General features: G+C 43.8%; 2 protein-coding genes across 4 annotated transcripts in view; both read left to right on the top strand.

The window, feature by feature from the left end:
- The first annotated feature begins 272 nt into the window (after nucleotides 1-272).
- hmgn3 (high mobility group nucleosomal binding domain 3) lies at nucleotides 273-8590 on the top strand. Its single transcript, XM_070988092.1, has 6 exons — nucleotides 273-432; nucleotides 2462-2512; nucleotides 2784-2813; nucleotides 5038-5088; nucleotides 6012-6110; nucleotides 7725-8590. The coding sequence occupies exons 1-6, from the start codon at nucleotides 418-420 to the stop codon at nucleotides 7764-7766; spliced, it is 288 nt and encodes a 95-aa protein (XP_070844193.1). The 5' UTR covers nucleotides 273-417; the 3' UTR covers nucleotides 7767-8590.
- A 3514-nt stretch (nucleotides 8591-12104) lies between these two features.
- The window catches only part of phip (pleckstrin homology domain interacting protein), a 33194-nt gene continuing 28283 nt past the window's right edge, over nucleotides 12105-17015 (top strand). For 2 of the 3 annotated variants that reach the window (XM_070986896.1, XM_070986895.1), the window contains exons 1-7: nucleotides 12105-12274; nucleotides 12388-12446; nucleotides 12532-12561; nucleotides 12713-12772; nucleotides 15781-15931; nucleotides 16187-16285; nucleotides 16586-16746. In XM_070986896.1, coding sequence (XP_070842997.1) covers nucleotides 12235-12274; nucleotides 12388-12446; nucleotides 12532-12561; nucleotides 12713-12772; nucleotides 15781-15931; nucleotides 16187-16285; nucleotides 16586-16746 — 600 coding nt within the window. In that variant the 5' untranslated portion in view covers nucleotides 12105-12234. Of the gene's footprint in view, nucleotides 12275-12387; nucleotides 12447-12531; nucleotides 12562-12712; nucleotides 13372-15780; nucleotides 15932-16186; nucleotides 16286-16585; nucleotides 16747-17015 lie in introns of those variants that run through there. The other variant, XM_070986897.1, reaches the window with a different exon arrangement.

The raw sequence follows: 17015 nt of genomic DNA, 5'->3' as shown, positions 1-17015 counted from the left end.
AACATTCTCTCTCACTGTCTCATCCTACATTACCCAGATCCACCGAGAGTCGGCCCCGCTTTCATTGGCCTGTCTCCACTTTCCCTCTCGGCCATCGCCGTCTGGTGGGATCTGCGCACAAAGAGCGCGTAGCCAATCACAGACACCCTCTGGTAAATCTCGGCCAATGTCCACGACCCTCGTATTTACATAGAGACGAGACGAGCCAATCGGGAGTCAGCACAGGAGAGGATTTTTACCCTTCTACCCAATGGCTGTGGGAGGCATAGAGTTTTGGGGAGTGCATATAATCAACATATTATCGAAGGTGCTTAGATATTGATCCTGTATTTCGAGGTAGTTCAAATTCGCCTCTCTTGGACCTTCGGGTTTGACCTTAATTTTTCCGTGCTTGGGGGAGAATAATTCACGCGTAAAATGCCGAAGAGAAAGGTAAGTGTCGTTTGTGCCATCAGGATCACTTCACTGTAGTTTTTTCTGCTCTTGCATGTGAAAATAGCGGTGCGCGATTTCTGTGGCGACGTCGAGGCAGGTGAGGTGATGCCAAAGTTTGAGGAAGCGTCTTCCCGTCCGCAGCCTTCCAGGTGTATTTAACGCGTCTTTCTGTGCCTGTGAGATGTCTCTTCAATAATATTTTTTTCCTCTTTACACCATAAATGTCCCTGTGTTCATCTCAATGGCCGTTCTTGTGGTCGTTTTATATGCCACTTCCCTGTCCACTGTGCGCACTGGGTGAATGTCAGACGGACCCGCCGGATGGATGGATGCGTAAATCCCGTAGGAGACGTGCGTGATGATAATTCTTCGGGGCGCGTTTCGCGCATGTATAAGACTTATTGATTCTGAATAATGTGAATCTAATCGTGAAAAACACATCACCACCTCTGTGCCTCCTCTTGGCTCTCCAGTGGTGATGAATGGTAGCCGCCAAGCCGACTGAACAAACCCATATCCAGATGGAGAGAAAGGAAGAAAGAAAGAGGGGATCAGAGACAATTGCCGCTGTGTTAAAAGAGGCCGTGACACTATCTAAACAGCAATGCACGACGAGCTTCAGTGCATTGTATCAGTGCATACATAGAAATGGGCTTTTCTACCATCCAAAAACTGCCATTGTCTGCGCAGATTCGCCTTTGAGGACAGAGAATGGGAGGCCTCTAGGGGCGGAGGTCGCCCACATGCAAATGATGCGAATGCCAACCTGCAGGCTAAACCAACATTTTTTTCACGGTGGGGGCGGACTCTCCTGCACACCGTCCGTACCTACCTGCAGCCTGAATATACCGTGTTCATGATATGATCTGAATGTAATGTGACAGGCAGCACGGTGTGCAACGCGCGCGTCTAAATGAGCCTCTGTTTATATTCCATTAGTCTGTGGAGGGCTCAGTTATGGACATGTCAACAAGACACCTCCGTTAAAATGTCAATGACCAGGGAGTGTCTCCAGGCCGTTTCAGACCTCAAATTCAGATTTTATTATGTAAACATTAGAGTTATCCATTGTTCCTATTGTTACAGCAAGTACATATATTAAATGAGGAAAATACAAGTGTAACTTTAAATCAGGAAATTGAAGACCTTTAAATTCAAATCTTAAATCAATAACTAAAATCTACTAATAGGCTTGCTGTTATATTAGTAAATCAGTGTGGATGGCACCAGAAGCATAAGAAAGAGCTCAAGTTCTTTAATATTGTTCTGCTGTTTTTAGTTTGGTGTTAAACAAAACTAGTGTTAAGCACAGGGCTGTAATCGATGATGCTGGATGATTATTTTCTGGATTACTCATTTGGTCTGTAAAATATCAGAAAATAGAGGAAAATCCCCATCGCTGTTTCCTAAAGCGCAAACTGACGTGTTAAAGTAGCTTTTTTGGCTTGACCAACAGTCCAAAACCCGAAGATACTCAGTTATGATGATAAAAGACCAAGAAACAGGCAAATATCCATAAAAGAGAAAGTGAAGTCGGTGATTTTTTAAAATAAAATCACTCTTGATTACCAAAATAGCTGCAGATTAATTTCCCGTTGATAATTGATTAATTGACTACTCAGCTCAACTCTAGTTACACATTTATTACATTATTGGTAAGTGGGATTTCTATTTAAGAGGTGTCTCAATTGAAAAGGTTGCCTCCAGCACTTCTTTTAGATCAGTTTCTAAGATTTTAACCTTTTTTCCAAAGCTCCATGGCTTACTGATTTGCATTATTTATCTTTATTACTCATCTTGGCTTCTTGTATTACCCAACAGAAAGAAGCAGCTGCATAACTGAACAGAGAAATCGCTCGTGACCCGACTCTGATTTTCAAAATTGAAGAATTCATATTTATTGATGAGGGTCAATGAACATAACAAGAAAACTAAATTCTGAATCACAAAAGTCTGACACCTGTGCGCCTGCACACACTTGCACACTTGCTAACAGTCTCTGCGTTCCTTGTTGCGTTCCCCACAGTCTCCAGAGGGTCCTGAGGGCAAGGAGGCCTCCAAAGTCACAAAACAAGAGGTAAATGTTTCGGGTGTGTTTGTGTGCTGTGTGTGGGCGTGCAGGCGTGTGTTTGCGTGCTGTGTTTTTTTGTACTGAGAGAGAGTGTGTGTGTGGGTGAGTGTGAGAGTGAGAGAATAGACACATGACAGGTTAGCGAGTGGGACACTTGTAGCAGTCACCAAGCAGGTCAGGTCAAGATCAGCCCGCTAAGGTACAACTGATATCTGTCTGTCTCTCTCTCTCTGTCGCTGTCTCTCTCTCTCTCATTGATCATCCCTTGCTCCGGTAGCCCACCAGAAGGTCAGAGAGACTGTCAGCGGTAAGTGTCGTTCTACCCTCCCTGTCTTCACCTCTGTCACTGTCCTCTTCTTCCTCGCCCCTGCCTTCCCCCTCCTCCCACCTGAGTCTTATGGGATAGTAAGTGCCATAGTACCAAGGCTCAGAGTAAAGTCCTCACCCGGTTTATGGATTTGATCGAGGCAATTTACGAATTCCATAAACGTGCTCTCTGAGGATCAGGTCTGGCTTGGCATGCATGTCTTTTCTCTGTTGTCCTCGTCCACTCCTAGTCTGGTCTGTTACAACAGGTGTTGCTGTGTAGAGCTGCATGATTCAAAGGGTGCATACTGCATTTTAATATCCCAACAGTAAATGAGTGTAGAAAATTATCTTATTTTGGCAACATTAAAGCATTTTTTCTAGATGCTCCACTATAGTTGAAAAATACTAAACAGTAACCAAAACTATTAAAGGAGAATTTTCCATTTGCATTGAAAATGCTCAAATTGTCCCCAGATTTGAGTGAAACCATTAGGTTATGATTTTATTGTGATCATGCAGCTCTGCCATACAGGCCATGTGTTTTTATCTGTGTTGTTCTTTGCATATGGAACCCATCTGTATTGGGTCTTTGCATGTGTTTGTACATTTGCATGTGCATTCATTTATTTATTTATTTAATGCTTATTTGTATGGGGACAAGTATGTAGCATGGACCGATGCCACACACACACACATACCACAGAGCCTAAGCTAATTTGCAATACCTGCTGCTAGATGGGCCTCAGCACCACATACACAAGAGACCGTACAAAACACAAACTCAACAATAAATACACACACGAAGAACACAAAACTCAGAAAGCAATACAGATAGAACAACACAAGACACAACCTATAGCAATGAAGTAGCATAAAGCAAGGAGCACCAGATCATTTATCACTCCATTATTGATTCCTTTAAAGGAATAGTTTGATATTTTGGGAAAAATTCTTATTCTCTTACTTGCTGAGACTTAAATGAGAACGTCAGTACCACTCTTATGTCTAGATATGATGCTATCTATTTATAGCTCACAGCCAGCTAGCTTAGCTATCACCTGTGGAGACTCCAGGAGGCCGCTGTGCTGGCTGTTTCCCTGTTGTCAGTTTTGAGGCTAAGCTAAAGAAGAAGAAGAAGGGGGTGCCCCTATAGCTCAGTGGGTAGTGTGTGCGCCCCATGTATTGAGGCTGACGGTCCTCTGCAGTGGCTGCAGGCTTGACTCCCACCTGCGGCTTATTTGCTGCATGTTGTCCCCTCTCTCTCTGCCCCTTTTCCTGTCATATCTTCAGCTGTCCCTATCATAAAGGCTAAATAGCCCAACGAAATAATAAAAAAAAAGAAGAAGAAAGAGAATAAATGCATCACCCAAAATATTGAACAACTCCTTAAAGCTTTTGACATGACACTACAGGAAAAGCACCATGTAAACATGTTAGCAGCACTTCTTTGCATGTTTCCTGGTTTGACATTTCCTTGTCTTTGAACTTCTTCAGTGGTCAACTCAGCTCTTACTAAGATGTGACTTTTTAAGCAGTAAAGCAACATTGCTATGTTGTTTAAATGCTACTATTTGTTCGTCTTCTCTAAAGTCTAGTGTAGATGCAGCTAATTTGCTGCGTGTAATTGGAAATATTAAGCCCCGCCACCCCCCAGTGTAAGAAGAATTTATGTCTCGTCATCTGTCGTCTCTCGCACAGAGTGTCATTGATTTCTAAAGCCAGACGGAGATATTCTGAGGAGGAATCACATGATTTCATTTTGTCACAGCAGTGGTGTTAGGGTTAGCTCGTGGCTTCAGGGTAATGTGGTCCACACTCAGCAGCCTGGAAAAGCTCTGCAGCAAACTTGTTCACACTGAGTGGCCAGAATTTTAACTCCCATCTGATTTAGTCATTGTGCAGCGGTCTGAGGTCTGTTCACGTTGACAAGAGGCAGATATTTAGAACTACTTAACACAGGAACATTGTCAGATCCCATTGCTCAGGAAATACAGCACGAGTACTTGATTATTATTACAGTGGAAGCCAGCACAGACCATAGCAAGCCTCCATGTGTTCTGTGTGAGTTGTAATGAATTTGAGTAACTCTAAGCAGCTCTTGTGGCTTAAACCGTAGTATTTTAAGCAGTCCAGAAATGGCTCTGTAAGAGTAGAGAGGAGGAAGAACTTTAAATAAACTGATATTTCTCCAAAAAATTAACTGACTTCTGCCTGATTTGCAGAAGCCTGCTCCTCCCAAGCCTGAGGTCAAGCCCAAGAAGGCCATCGTCAAGGTAAAGTACATACACACACATACAGTGTGTTTCCATTGCTTTGGGGGGGACATTACATAGACTTCCATTCATTTCCTGGAGTTATCCTAACCATAACTACTACTTACCTAAACCTTACTCTAACCCTAATCTTAACCTAAACCTAACCTTAACCCAAGTCTAAACATAAAATATAAGGATTTCCTCTATGGGGACTTGTGTTTTGTCCCCATAAAGAAGGCAAGTCCCCACACTGTGTCAACAGATTTATGTCCCCACAATGTGAATAATCAACATACACACACGCACACACACACACACACACACACACACACACACACACACACACACACACACACACACACACACACAGAGTTCCAATAATGTATTTATATCCCCATAAATTTGCAACAGTCTGAGGCAGTCAGTTTCTCCACATGGCTAGTTTATGTGCATGACCAAGGCCGCTGAATGTGAAAAACACTGTGCGCACACACACACACACACACACACACACACACACACACACACACACACACACACACACACACACACACACACGTTGCAGCTACACCTACACTATCCAGGCCTCATTATTTCATCCAGCAATTTATTGATCTGTATTTTGAATATTAAAGTACTGGTAAAATATTATTAAGTGTCATTTGCAGCAAAGCCATTCTCCAGTTTCAACTTATTTTGATTTGATTTGATTTGATTTGTTTTCATTACTTTGAGGAGCTGTGGATGATGTGCAGCAAAGTCAACATTTTTCCCTTCTCTTTCTATTATGAGAACCATGTGGTAAACACTGTTTGCAGAAGGAGACAGAAGAAAAACAATGCATGCTGAAAATCAGATTCATCCGATCAGCTCTATGAAATAACACGTGCCGTCACGAGATCTTTATGCAGCCGTATGTTCTTCCCATTACTTCTGTGCAGAAGGTGGTAGACGATAAGGGGGTGAAGGCAAAGAAAGGAGGTGCTAAGGGGAAGAAGGATGACGGCCCCGCCCAGAACGGAGAGACCAAGACCAATGAGGTATGAGGAGGAAATTGAAAGACAAAAGTGTACATTCAGTCTGAGACAGACCAGAAAATAACCATCTTTATTCCCTTATTTTCTCAATTTGTGTACAAACATGAACATACTTATCCTACACCTATGTTCCTCCATAATCACACTGCTTCCTATCACTCTCACACATCCTTTCGCACTCACACATATGCACGCACACAGATCTACGTGTCTCGTCCGTCTGTCAGTGTGTCTTCCATCAGAAGCACGGCTCCCTCCTTGATGTCAGTGAGAGGGCAGAGTGAGACAGTCAGAGTTAAGGGTATGGTCGAGTGTTTCTAATCCGTCTTTTGAGTGTGTGTGTTTGGACACTAACTTATTGCTTGAACAGAAGCTGTATGTTAATTGAGCCAACATTTACCCAGAGTGCTTTGGAGTGCCGTGGCGCGTTTGAGAGAGAGAGAGTAAAGGAGAGATGAAGTGAAGACGTCTGGCATTTTTGTCGCCTTGTGCAGTGAAGTGGGCCAAGGACAACTTTTTTACACACCAGCAGGAGGGTTTGCTGCTGCGTGATGTGAAACGTGGTTGGCTGACTGGGTTCGCAGACAGCCGGCTCCACCAGTTGTCAAGCAGAGGAAATAGACAGGAGCTGTTCACCCCGGTGTGATCACGCCGTCCACATTAGATTCCCTGGTTGAGCTCATGTTCATTTCAGCAGATACTAGAGGACTTATGGGTTTCAGTGAGCAGCTCTTCAGAGCGTTTTAGCACAAAAAAAAAAATCATCAAATTATGCTGAGTGGTCACATTTCACCTCTCGAAAGTCATGCTCGGCTTTGTAGATCTCAAATTAAAATCAAGTCACAATAAAAGGAGGTTTGAAGATGTCCATATCTGACATCCCAGCACAATGGAGGTGAGTGACATTTTGTTTGTGCTACTCGCTGAATTCAAAAATGACATTTGAAAAGCTCAACAGCAGCATCTCTTTCCAGAAACAAGGTTCCGCTTCATCAACAGGTCTCTCTGTGAACAGTTATCATTGGAGCTACTTCTTTACCATTTCCATGGTGTTAACTTCAGAGTTGCAAATCCTGAAATCTCAGCAAGTAAAACCAAAACTGGACATCAGTCTATGTTCCAGATCTGAGGGGATTTGAGGCTTTCTCAGCAAAGTAATCCCGATAACTCGTTAAACCTGCTTCTTGGAACAAGCCCCATCTTTTCAAAGTAGAAAAATGTGGCAGTTGTTCTGTAAATATTCAGTTTTAAAGTAGAATTTTTCTACTACCAAGAAGCAGGTTTACTGAATTATTATTAATAGAACCATAAACCCCTTTAAATCAGAACCATAGACAAATACAAAGTTCTTCAGATAACTCAGCAAATGTGCTTCCTGGAACAGACCCAGTGAGCGGCGCCTTCATCCAGGTCATCCACAGCTCACAGTTCATGTTTCGATAAAGGAGCTCAGCCTTCATCTATCACCTGAATACGGCTGATCCAGATACCTGCAGAACGAATTGAAGCGAACGTTGCGGGTTGCTGTTTGAGGCCAGTTGATTCCAGTCCGCGTCGGCGTCTACCGATGGGCGACACCTGCGTTGTGTAACTCTTTCCCCTCTATCCTCCCTGCAGGTAACTGAGGCAGCGGAGGAGGCAACCGAGGAGAAGGCGTAAAGACACGGGCATGTCCACCGACTCGTCCCCTCTGACTCCATGGCAGCGAAGCATCTTTTTTTACTGACGATTTTTGTACCATGCTGAATTTTTTTTAGACTTGTGATAGTAGAGACGGACAACCAGCAGCCCCATCCTCATCACACTCCTTTCAGCCTCTCCACCTCCAGTATGTTTTTGCTCGATTCTCCTCCCTCCTCCATTCTGTGTCACTATACGCCTCTCAGAAGCAGCAAGACAGAATAAAGAGTTTTTTATCAGACAGCTGCAGATGTTCTTCATCTTGCCTGAGGGGGCCCGTAAACACGACTGTTATGATCTCCAAACCAGCTCTGCCTGTATTTGTAGTCTCTGCAAAAAGATGATCATTATTATTGGCATTCTGACCCTGATGGTAAAGGTGAGGATTTGTGGATGTGTGTCAGCAGTTTGGTTGCAGAGTTACAAGGAAGCGGGTTCGTAATCACCTTGGAGAACATCTGCAGCTTTTAAAGAAAAAAAAATCTTAGTTTTTAGAATCACTTCCACTGTGTTTCACATAGCTCCTTTTGTATATGTGTGTGCTGGAGCGAATGTGTTTGTGGGTCTCTGTGTTTGACTTCGTTCACTTTGTCGTCCGCCCCCCCCCCCCCCCCCCCCCCCCGACCCCACCCCCCTCTTTTTCTCCCCCCCTCCTCGAACGCCTTGTCCTGCAGCAGAGTGACATAGCAATAATGAGTGGTGCTTCTGTTCTAGACGGCTCTATTGGCTTTGGACCCTCTGGGCTTCTTTGAGTTTCATCCTGTTGGGAGAATATTTTGAAATAAAAGAAAAAGTTGATGTCACATGGGAGTTGATTTGTTTTTCTGTGTCTCTTCTCTTATTGCTTTAGAAAACTACTATGTGCATAAATGTGAATATTGTGCATTGGCCATCTTTTTGCTATAGCTATGCGCATACTGCAATTGTATGCTTTCACCTGTGCTGGTTGTTGTCGTTGGGAAAACTCAGGTAATCTGCGTAAAGCTCTATGAGACGCCTATGCATGCAGCATGCTCTGCTTGTGTTCAAGGGCTCCTTTTCACCGGGTTCATGCTTTGAGATACTTTTTAAACCGACACAAAGCCGGCACTGTGTATCTTTGTGTGTGTGCGTATGAGGTCGCCAGGGGCACGTGGCTGTGTTAAATACAACTGCTGTGTCAGGAAGTGAAAGGTCAGCATTTGCCTGAGTGGTGGGACAGATGAAACCAAACGGTCTCGTCATTGAGGGACAAGCTGTCATTCACGCTCGATGATGTAGACCAGTTAACCTTTTTTTTCTAACGTGGAGGTATGGAGTGATGATGTCTGAATACCACAGATACTGAAGAGGCCAATTTAAAATGTATTATCAGGAGCCAATATGCTCAACCATAATGATGATGCTTCAGTTAAGAGAATGTAAAAGCGGGAGGAAAGTGTGCAACATGCTGGTTATATTAAAAAAGATGTGGGGGGATCCTCCAGTAGGATGAGCTGACCTTTAACCCATACACCAAACCACCAAATCCAGAGTAAAGCTGCATGGGTACAATACTGATGATTGAAATCTCTGTGCAGCCATGCAGACCTCAGTGGCGTGACATAAGCTATAACTTATCCTGCATGTGTATTTTCACATTACATAAGGCTAGAATGTGAGGTTCTGTTCTGGATGTTTGCTTTCAGAATAAGAGTTATAATAACAGAAAGGACCTTTGCGTCCATTCACTAATAATCAGCAAATTTCTATTTATGCTACAGAAAACTCAATGCCACATGTCCCGCATTATTCATAACCTTTGACTCCTCTGTGGCCCCGTGCACAAAAAGTGCTACAGAGTGAGGTTGCCTCCTTGTGGTCACGTCAGCCAGCACAATAACAACTGCACATCAGGGGTCAGGATGAAAAGTGGCATGAAAGTGATTGACAAGGCCTAAAGATTCAAACCGAGCTTGACTCTGTGCCACAAAGTCATACAGCCTGTCAAGTGTGTGTTACATATTGCAGGGTGGTCTAGTAGTTAAAGAGACCATTTTTAAAGTGGTACGGCTGCACCGCTGGTGTGCAGCGGTTAAACTTTCACTCTTGCAGCAAAGGAGGCGAGCATGCAAAAACAGTTACTATCAAGCAAGCATCGTCTTGTAATGGCCTGGATTTGGTGAGAATTCTGTAGAAGTGCTTGTAGGTCAGCTTTACTTGCGATTACCTCAAGTCTGACATGACATAAGGAGATTCAACACCTAACTCTGCCAGTGGAAGGTCAACTTATATATGTTGATGCAGAAAGGGCAGAATGAGACTACAGCTGCCTTGTGGAGAATAAATAAGGTCGGTGGTGTCTCTGAATAATTCCTGCCTATCTGTTCCCATGTCTGTTTTATTTGTGGTCTGTCAACATTAATCCATAAGTGCTCAGCAAAGCATACAACGACAAAAATTACAAGAACGTGAAGGAACACAGGATCTGGGCAGAATTTGTGGACTCCAAACTGTCTGTTCCCTCTACCAAACAAATACCAGCTCAGACATAACATGCAGTGTATACAGCGAGGTCGATATTGCATTTGCAGTTATGATTCACACCTTGCTAGCTCTTACAAATAAACTGAATTCAGTTATTCTGTTTAAGAGAGCAGAAGCAGTGAGGTGTGTCTGCATGTCACAGGGAAACATGCACGGTAATATGTTACATGGAAAACTACAATAAAGCAGCATTAAAGCCAACTAATATTTTTTTAGCTTCATCAAAAAAACAACAAAAAAGGCCCATTTTCAAGAAGCAACAGAGGCTGCGAATTAGCCAGTCATCTGTTCAAGTTTTTATATCATCGTCATCTTCCAAGCCACAAACTCGTCTGTTCCCCGATGCCTCTGCCAGGGATTTAAGTGAGACATGTGCTATATAAATAGGAGAGTGGTTTCTATAGCAGTGTGTGTGACTTTTGAAGTACTGCCTTTGGAAAAAAAAACAAAAACACATTATATACAAGATTAAAAAGTTGGGAATAATTAGATGACTCCATATAAGTACACACATACACACAATAAACAGGGTTTATACTGAGGTGAGAGGAAATAACATGGAGGGAAATGTGTAAAGGTATACTTTGTCAGTGGCTTTTGAAATACACTTTTTGTTTCCTCGCCAGAATCTAAATATCTCTCATATTGAATTTTAGGCCATGGATTGAACACAACGTTGGCCTCACTTAGGTGTTTTGTCTAGCAGTTAATAAGGAGGACTCCAGTCATTTTCATGAGAATGTTTAGAGACTGCAGTAGTGTAATTTGTAGTAATTAACTACTTATGCTTTCATTGATGTCTCAGTTCAAATAGAAGAAAGAGGAAGCTTTAAGGTCAGTTAGAGAGGGGATTTTGTTTTTTGTTTTTTGCCATCTGCTGTAAACATTTATTCCTTCAGGATAATAAATATGAACATGAATAATAGTTTCAACTTATTTAACAGAAAATAACATCTCAGTGTTGGTTCCTTTTTTCCACCTCTTTCTAGTGAACCATGGAGGAAGTGTGCTGTCATGTATTTCCTTGATCCCCTTCCTTGATGGTCTATCTCGCATTAATGTCTCGTTGCCATTAAATTCGTGTAACTCACGAGCTTTCATTCATTAGGCTGCATTCCCCTTCTTCTCCAACCCTTCCCCCATTTTACTGCCTGGCAGTATTTGGAAGAGAAATGGACGACTTCCCCAGCAAACGGCTCCCAGAGAGTGGGTGTGTTAGCCAGACATCTTGTTACACAATAACGAAAGAGCAATAACTAGCAAGGCCGGCGAGTACACGCAGAATTTACACGGCAAGCTGTATTATTTCATAAAACCTAGCTGACACGTTAGATCGGCTGTAAATCCCTCTCAAACACGGGAGCCATATTCTACACCCGCAGCTACAAATAAAGAAAAATAGGCCAAGAGATGACGTTGCATTAATCCGCAATAAACTTTAAACTATGAACATTCGAGCCTGTAATTATTAAAACGTGATACATATAATTTATCTACAAAGTAGCAGCCCTTCTGCAGCAATGCATCTCCCCTTTTAGCAGGCTGCCATTTCTACCTCCCCTCTACAGTGGCGTGCGTGAAACACACAACTTGTATTCTTCCGCAGAGGGCTTGCGCTTTTTCTTTTGAGGGGGAGGGGGATTGGAACAAACGTGCTTCCACAAGCGAACGAAAACCACTAAAATACAATCCGAGCAGCGGCGAGGCCGAGAATATCTTGGAGGCTGTTTCTTTTCCGCTGGAAGACGGTGTTTCGCGGGGTAAACCTTGGCGCGTGCACTAATTGCCGCCTCGCGGAGGGATACTCGACGCAGCCGGAACTTTGTGTGAGCTGAGCTGAATGGAGGCAGCCTCTTCCTGGTGGATAAACAGTGACAGCTACAGGGCAGCCACCTAGACCCACCACACAGGCTCTGGCGCTGCCCTGGCAAACAACACCAAAATGGCTTCAGACAGTACACACATCGCGCAGTTGACTTCTGGTGAGTAAAGGAGATCGGAAAATATGTCATGGTTGTTTTAATATCCCCCCAATTTCCTCGGTGCCCTCTTCTAACGCAGCTCCCGTCCTCTTCTCCCCCTCCAACCATACCAGAACTGTACTTCCTAATAGCCCGATTTCTAGAAGCTGGACCGTGTCAAAAAGCAGCCGAGGTTGGTGTTTTTGCATTTTAGGAGAATTTATAATATGTCCGAAATCGTCATGGGGTGTAATTTTGTATTTTTATCCTATTTTCAGACCCTGATAAGGGAGGTGGAGGAGAAGGAGGTAAGCAGTCAGCAATACGAGAGAGATGCTTCTCTCTGCACTGTACTTGGTGATGTTGCTTTTACTCTGATTTGTCGTTTACTGTTTTAAAACATCACTCGACACGTTTATGAACTGGATGATCACACTCGACACTGTTTTTCCACCTCAGCTGCTACCCAAAAGGCTGGACTGGACAGGGCAGGAACACCCCGGGACGTACGAAAATTTGGTAAGGGAGCTCTATAACTGAGGAAAAAGTTTTTAGAGAGCAAAATAAAAATTGAATTTCCCGCAATTTTTAAATCAGGTGGCAAAGAAAAAAAGCGAAAAGGACTTTGCAGGGCGAGCTGGCTGCGATTTGGGGCCGTCCGGGGCCACCGGGGGGTCGGGTCCCTGCGTCCCGTGCACCGTGGTGTGCGAGTTGGGTGCCATGCATGTCCAAAAGGTTTTAATAGTTGTTGGAAAAATGTGTGTGAAATGCTGATACGTCATGAGTGTTGTGGTGTAGGAGCGCCAGGATCCGGAGGAGGGACTCCCTGCGCCACAAGCCAGAGAGAGATGGAGGCGCTCTTGTCCTGCAAGAGCCACAATTTGTGTGCATGGGTTGAAAACACACAGGGGGGCAAGAGTTAGAAAACAGGACATTTTGAGGGGAATATAAACAGTATATTCAGTAAAGCTGGAGTCACACGGCTGCCGTCTGAGGGGAGGCTGCCGCCCGGGCCGCTGTGCACTCCGATCTGGATGGAGAGCAGCTTTTTTGGGGGGGATTGTGGCGCAAGCTCGCACGGAAGAGAAGAGGCAGATGAGTTGAAGTGAAGATGCGAGGTAACGGAGCTCATATCTTATTATAATCGCGCTATTAATTGACGTGCTAATTATCATGTAAACAAACGGGGCTGCTCGAACGCGCCGTTTACGCATGGGGGCGTGGAGAGAATTCATCATCGCTCACATGTTTATTTCTCGGCCACTTTTGCTGAAAAGTGCATCCCCACATTTTTTTTTCTTTTTTTGCTATTTCGCAAGTTTTATTTTAACATTAATATGCAAATAATAAACGTGGCCTATTTAATTCGCTTTTTTATTTTTTTACATTTTCCTTTCTTTCGCGCGCACACACAGACATATGCAGACCCCGAGACCAGATCGCACGAAGTGTAGATTGACCAGGATGTAAATCCACACGTTTAAGAAATTATTGACAGCGTCTCCGCCTGCCTGTGTGTGTTTTCTCTCTCCCTCTCTCTTCCTGCTTGGCTCATTCGGCTCTCCGTGCCTCCTCCTCCTCCTCCTCCTCCCATTCCCAGCCGTTCAGCCTGCCTCCTGTCCATTGTGCATAATTTCCCCTATTGAAAAAAACACTGCGGAGGGTTTTTTAATTATTAGAGCAAATGGAAAACGGGGTGTTCAGAGGCAGGGGACCTCGGTGTGGACGTGTTTGTGTGTTGGCTGATGTCTGAGCTGGTACAGAAAGGGGGTTGGGCGACAATGAGGAATCACCGCTGACTTCAAGTGATATTGTAATAATAATCCATATTAATTGTGGTTAATTAATTAAGGCGGATTAATTAGATCTATAATTATTGTAATTTTTGCATGTAAAATTGATCAAGGACACGATATACAGAAAGAAATGACCGTATTTTTTAATGAAAATAGCAGGTTGTTATCATTAAAATCATATTTAAATCGATTTTGCGATTTTTGTTTTTTTCACCTTAAGTGATGGCTGGATTTCAACAACGGCTGCATTCAGCTACAACTGTATATGAAAGAGAATGATATCTCGAATAAGTGATATTTATTGATTTTGGAGCTGTGGATTGAAGGTGATCATTGTACAGAGGGTAACTTGTGTGTAGGGCCACGTGCGCTCTGGTGCTGCTGTTGTGACTGTGGTCATGTTATCCATTACTCCACAGGAGCAAGTAAAATGGAGCAAATTGTTAATGCATATCATTCATTTGATGTGTGCGTGTGTTCGTTCGTGGTGGCTCTGTGTGTACCTGAGAGCAGATCGTGCCTTGATGTGTGCTTAGAAACACTGATCACGTCTCTGAACCAGCAAGGATGCGAAAGCAATTAAGGGGTCATTAATTGTGTGCGTGTCACAGAGACAGAGCATATATGTGTGCGTGCGTGTGTGTGCAAGTGACTGCTTTCATTGTTTAATTTCAGGCTTATTTGACCTCGTTCAGACATTTAAATCAGCTGATTTCTGCATGTCTGATTCAAATGAATACATTTCAAATAATCCTGGGATGAACACAGTGCTGCATGTTTCCTGTCTCGTCCTGTGGTGTGCCGCTGCTGGTCCTGTGGTGTGTGTTCAGAGGTAGGCCGGTGCAGGAGTGTGTTTATAAAAGTGTCTGAGCCTGTGTTGCATGCCACACCCCCCCCCCTTCTCCTCTGCTGTCACTGTACTGCAGATGAACTGTGTCCATAATCCATTTAAAAGGCAAAACGCTGAACTGCATTTCAGCATTTGTCTTGTAGTGGATGCCGTTTCTTCTTCTTTTTAAAAATTTTTTTTTTTTTGCATTTTGTGATCTAAATTTTTAATAATTAATTTTGTGCTCATCGTATGTGTGAAATGTCATTCTGTAAAAAAAAGAAGGGCATCATTTTATTTCTTCTTTCCTTACTAGCTCTGTTTGTTTCAGTCAAACTCTCCAGGGAATAGTTATTGACGGTGCTTTTAAAAGAGCACCTTTTATTTTTGAAATTCTCTGGAAACCAGCAGTTGTGTGGGGTAGTGACCTTGTTTCAAGACTCTCCTAATTCTGCTGTAAATCATTTTATTTTAGAGTTTGAAACTAAATGGACTCACACCAAAGAATGGACTTCACGGTCTGCAGTCCACAGTTGCTTGTCAATACTTAATTATTCTTTTCTTTAAAATGGAGTAGGACTGAAAATGTTTTTCTTTCTATCATTAGGGAGTTTTAATTTTGTTAATCATTACAGGGAGGTTTTCTTCCTCTTGCCTCTTTTATCAGAGTCACTGCAGGCTGGGCAACAAAAAATGCAGCACGAGTACGAGTTTGATGTCTTCACATCAGCGTTTTCCAACAAAGTGACTTGAAGACATTTCTTTTAGTTTGCCTTTTTACTTAACTACCCTGCTCCCGTCTTACTGGCAGTTTACCAGTCTGACTACATGCTGAACTAAGTGTGTGTGTGTGTGTGTGTGTGTGTGTGTGTGTGTGTGTGTGTGTGTATGTGTCCGTCCAGGTGAAGCTATACCGACACATCAGTGCAGACCACCTGCTGCAGGTCTGCTCCAGAGTTTGTCCGCTGCTGGAGAGGGAGGTCCCCGCCAGCGTGCCCGGACTCACCAGCCTGCTGGGGGCCGGCAGGCAGAATCTCCTCCGCACCACAAAGAGTGAGTGGATGTAGCGTATAGTAGGACATGATATAGCACATGAGCTACTTCCTTGTCCACATTATGCAAAACCACCCACTCAGGTAGCCACTGTATTAAATTCTTCTGCGTGTGTTTGCGGACTAACAGACCTCATTGAAATACATTTGTTCATGTGCTTATGCAAATATTTAAAGGCATGCAGTCGGAGCAGCATAGTCCTAATACAGTCTGTATAATGTGAGTCTTTATGCATCTCTTTTGTGTTCTCCCCAGGTTGCAAGCATGTTGTGTGGAAGGGCTCAGCGCTGGCTGCGCTGCACTGTGGCCGACCACCGGAGCCGCCTATTATCTATGGGAGCCCACCTAATATTGGTAAAAGAAACACTTGAATTTTGAAGGACAAAAACTCTTTGTTTGTGCCTTTAATATTCAGTGAATGAGTCAGATTTTACATACTATACTGTGTCGCTGCTCTCCAAGGTCTTCTGTGCCAGTCGCATTTGACGGCAATGTTATCGATTTCCTTCACTTTATTTTATACACAGGATATAAACACAGTCGTGTTTGATTTTCATGTTAAAAGCCTCCATGAAACGAGTGGGTTTTCATGAATTTGCTGCTGATTTCTTCACATACCACAATGTCCTCACCGTGTCTTTCCTCGCCGTGCAGTCGAGACGAGCTTTGGCCGCCGACTGAACGGCTCCTACCGTCTCCGGCAGCTGGTGCCCACGGCCGTGTACCAGCACATGAAGATGCACAAGAGGATCCTGGGACACCTGTCGTCCGTGTACTGCGTCACTTTCGACAGGACGGGACGACGCATCTTTACGGTAAAGGCTGCGGCGTTCGTATGTGTGGATTTTGGCCGTGTGCAGGCCTCAGCTGGGATATCTGTCACTGCTCGCGATGCCTCGGCGTGTGTGTTTGTGTCCTGGTGTTTGGAGCCCATTCACAGTGGTTTCAGTGACATTGTTGTGCGCTAGTGTCTCCCTTGTATTTGTTTAGTGTCACCTCTTGTGTGCTGTGTATGTGTTTGATTGTTACAAGCTGTCTTGCCACGATGACCGAGCGTTTGTGTTCCCTGTCGTAACAGTTCTGG

The sequence above is a fragment of the Chaetodon trifascialis genome, chromosome 19, assembly GCF_039877785.1.
Source record: "Chaetodon trifascialis isolate fChaTrf1 chromosome 19, fChaTrf1.hap1, whole genome shotgun sequence".
Classification (NCBI taxonomy): domain Eukaryota; kingdom Metazoa; phylum Chordata; class Actinopteri; order Chaetodontiformes; family Chaetodontidae; genus Chaetodon; species Chaetodon trifascialis.
The sequence above is the reverse complement of the archived record's forward strand: the minus strand, read 5'-3'. Positions and strand labels throughout refer to the sequence as shown.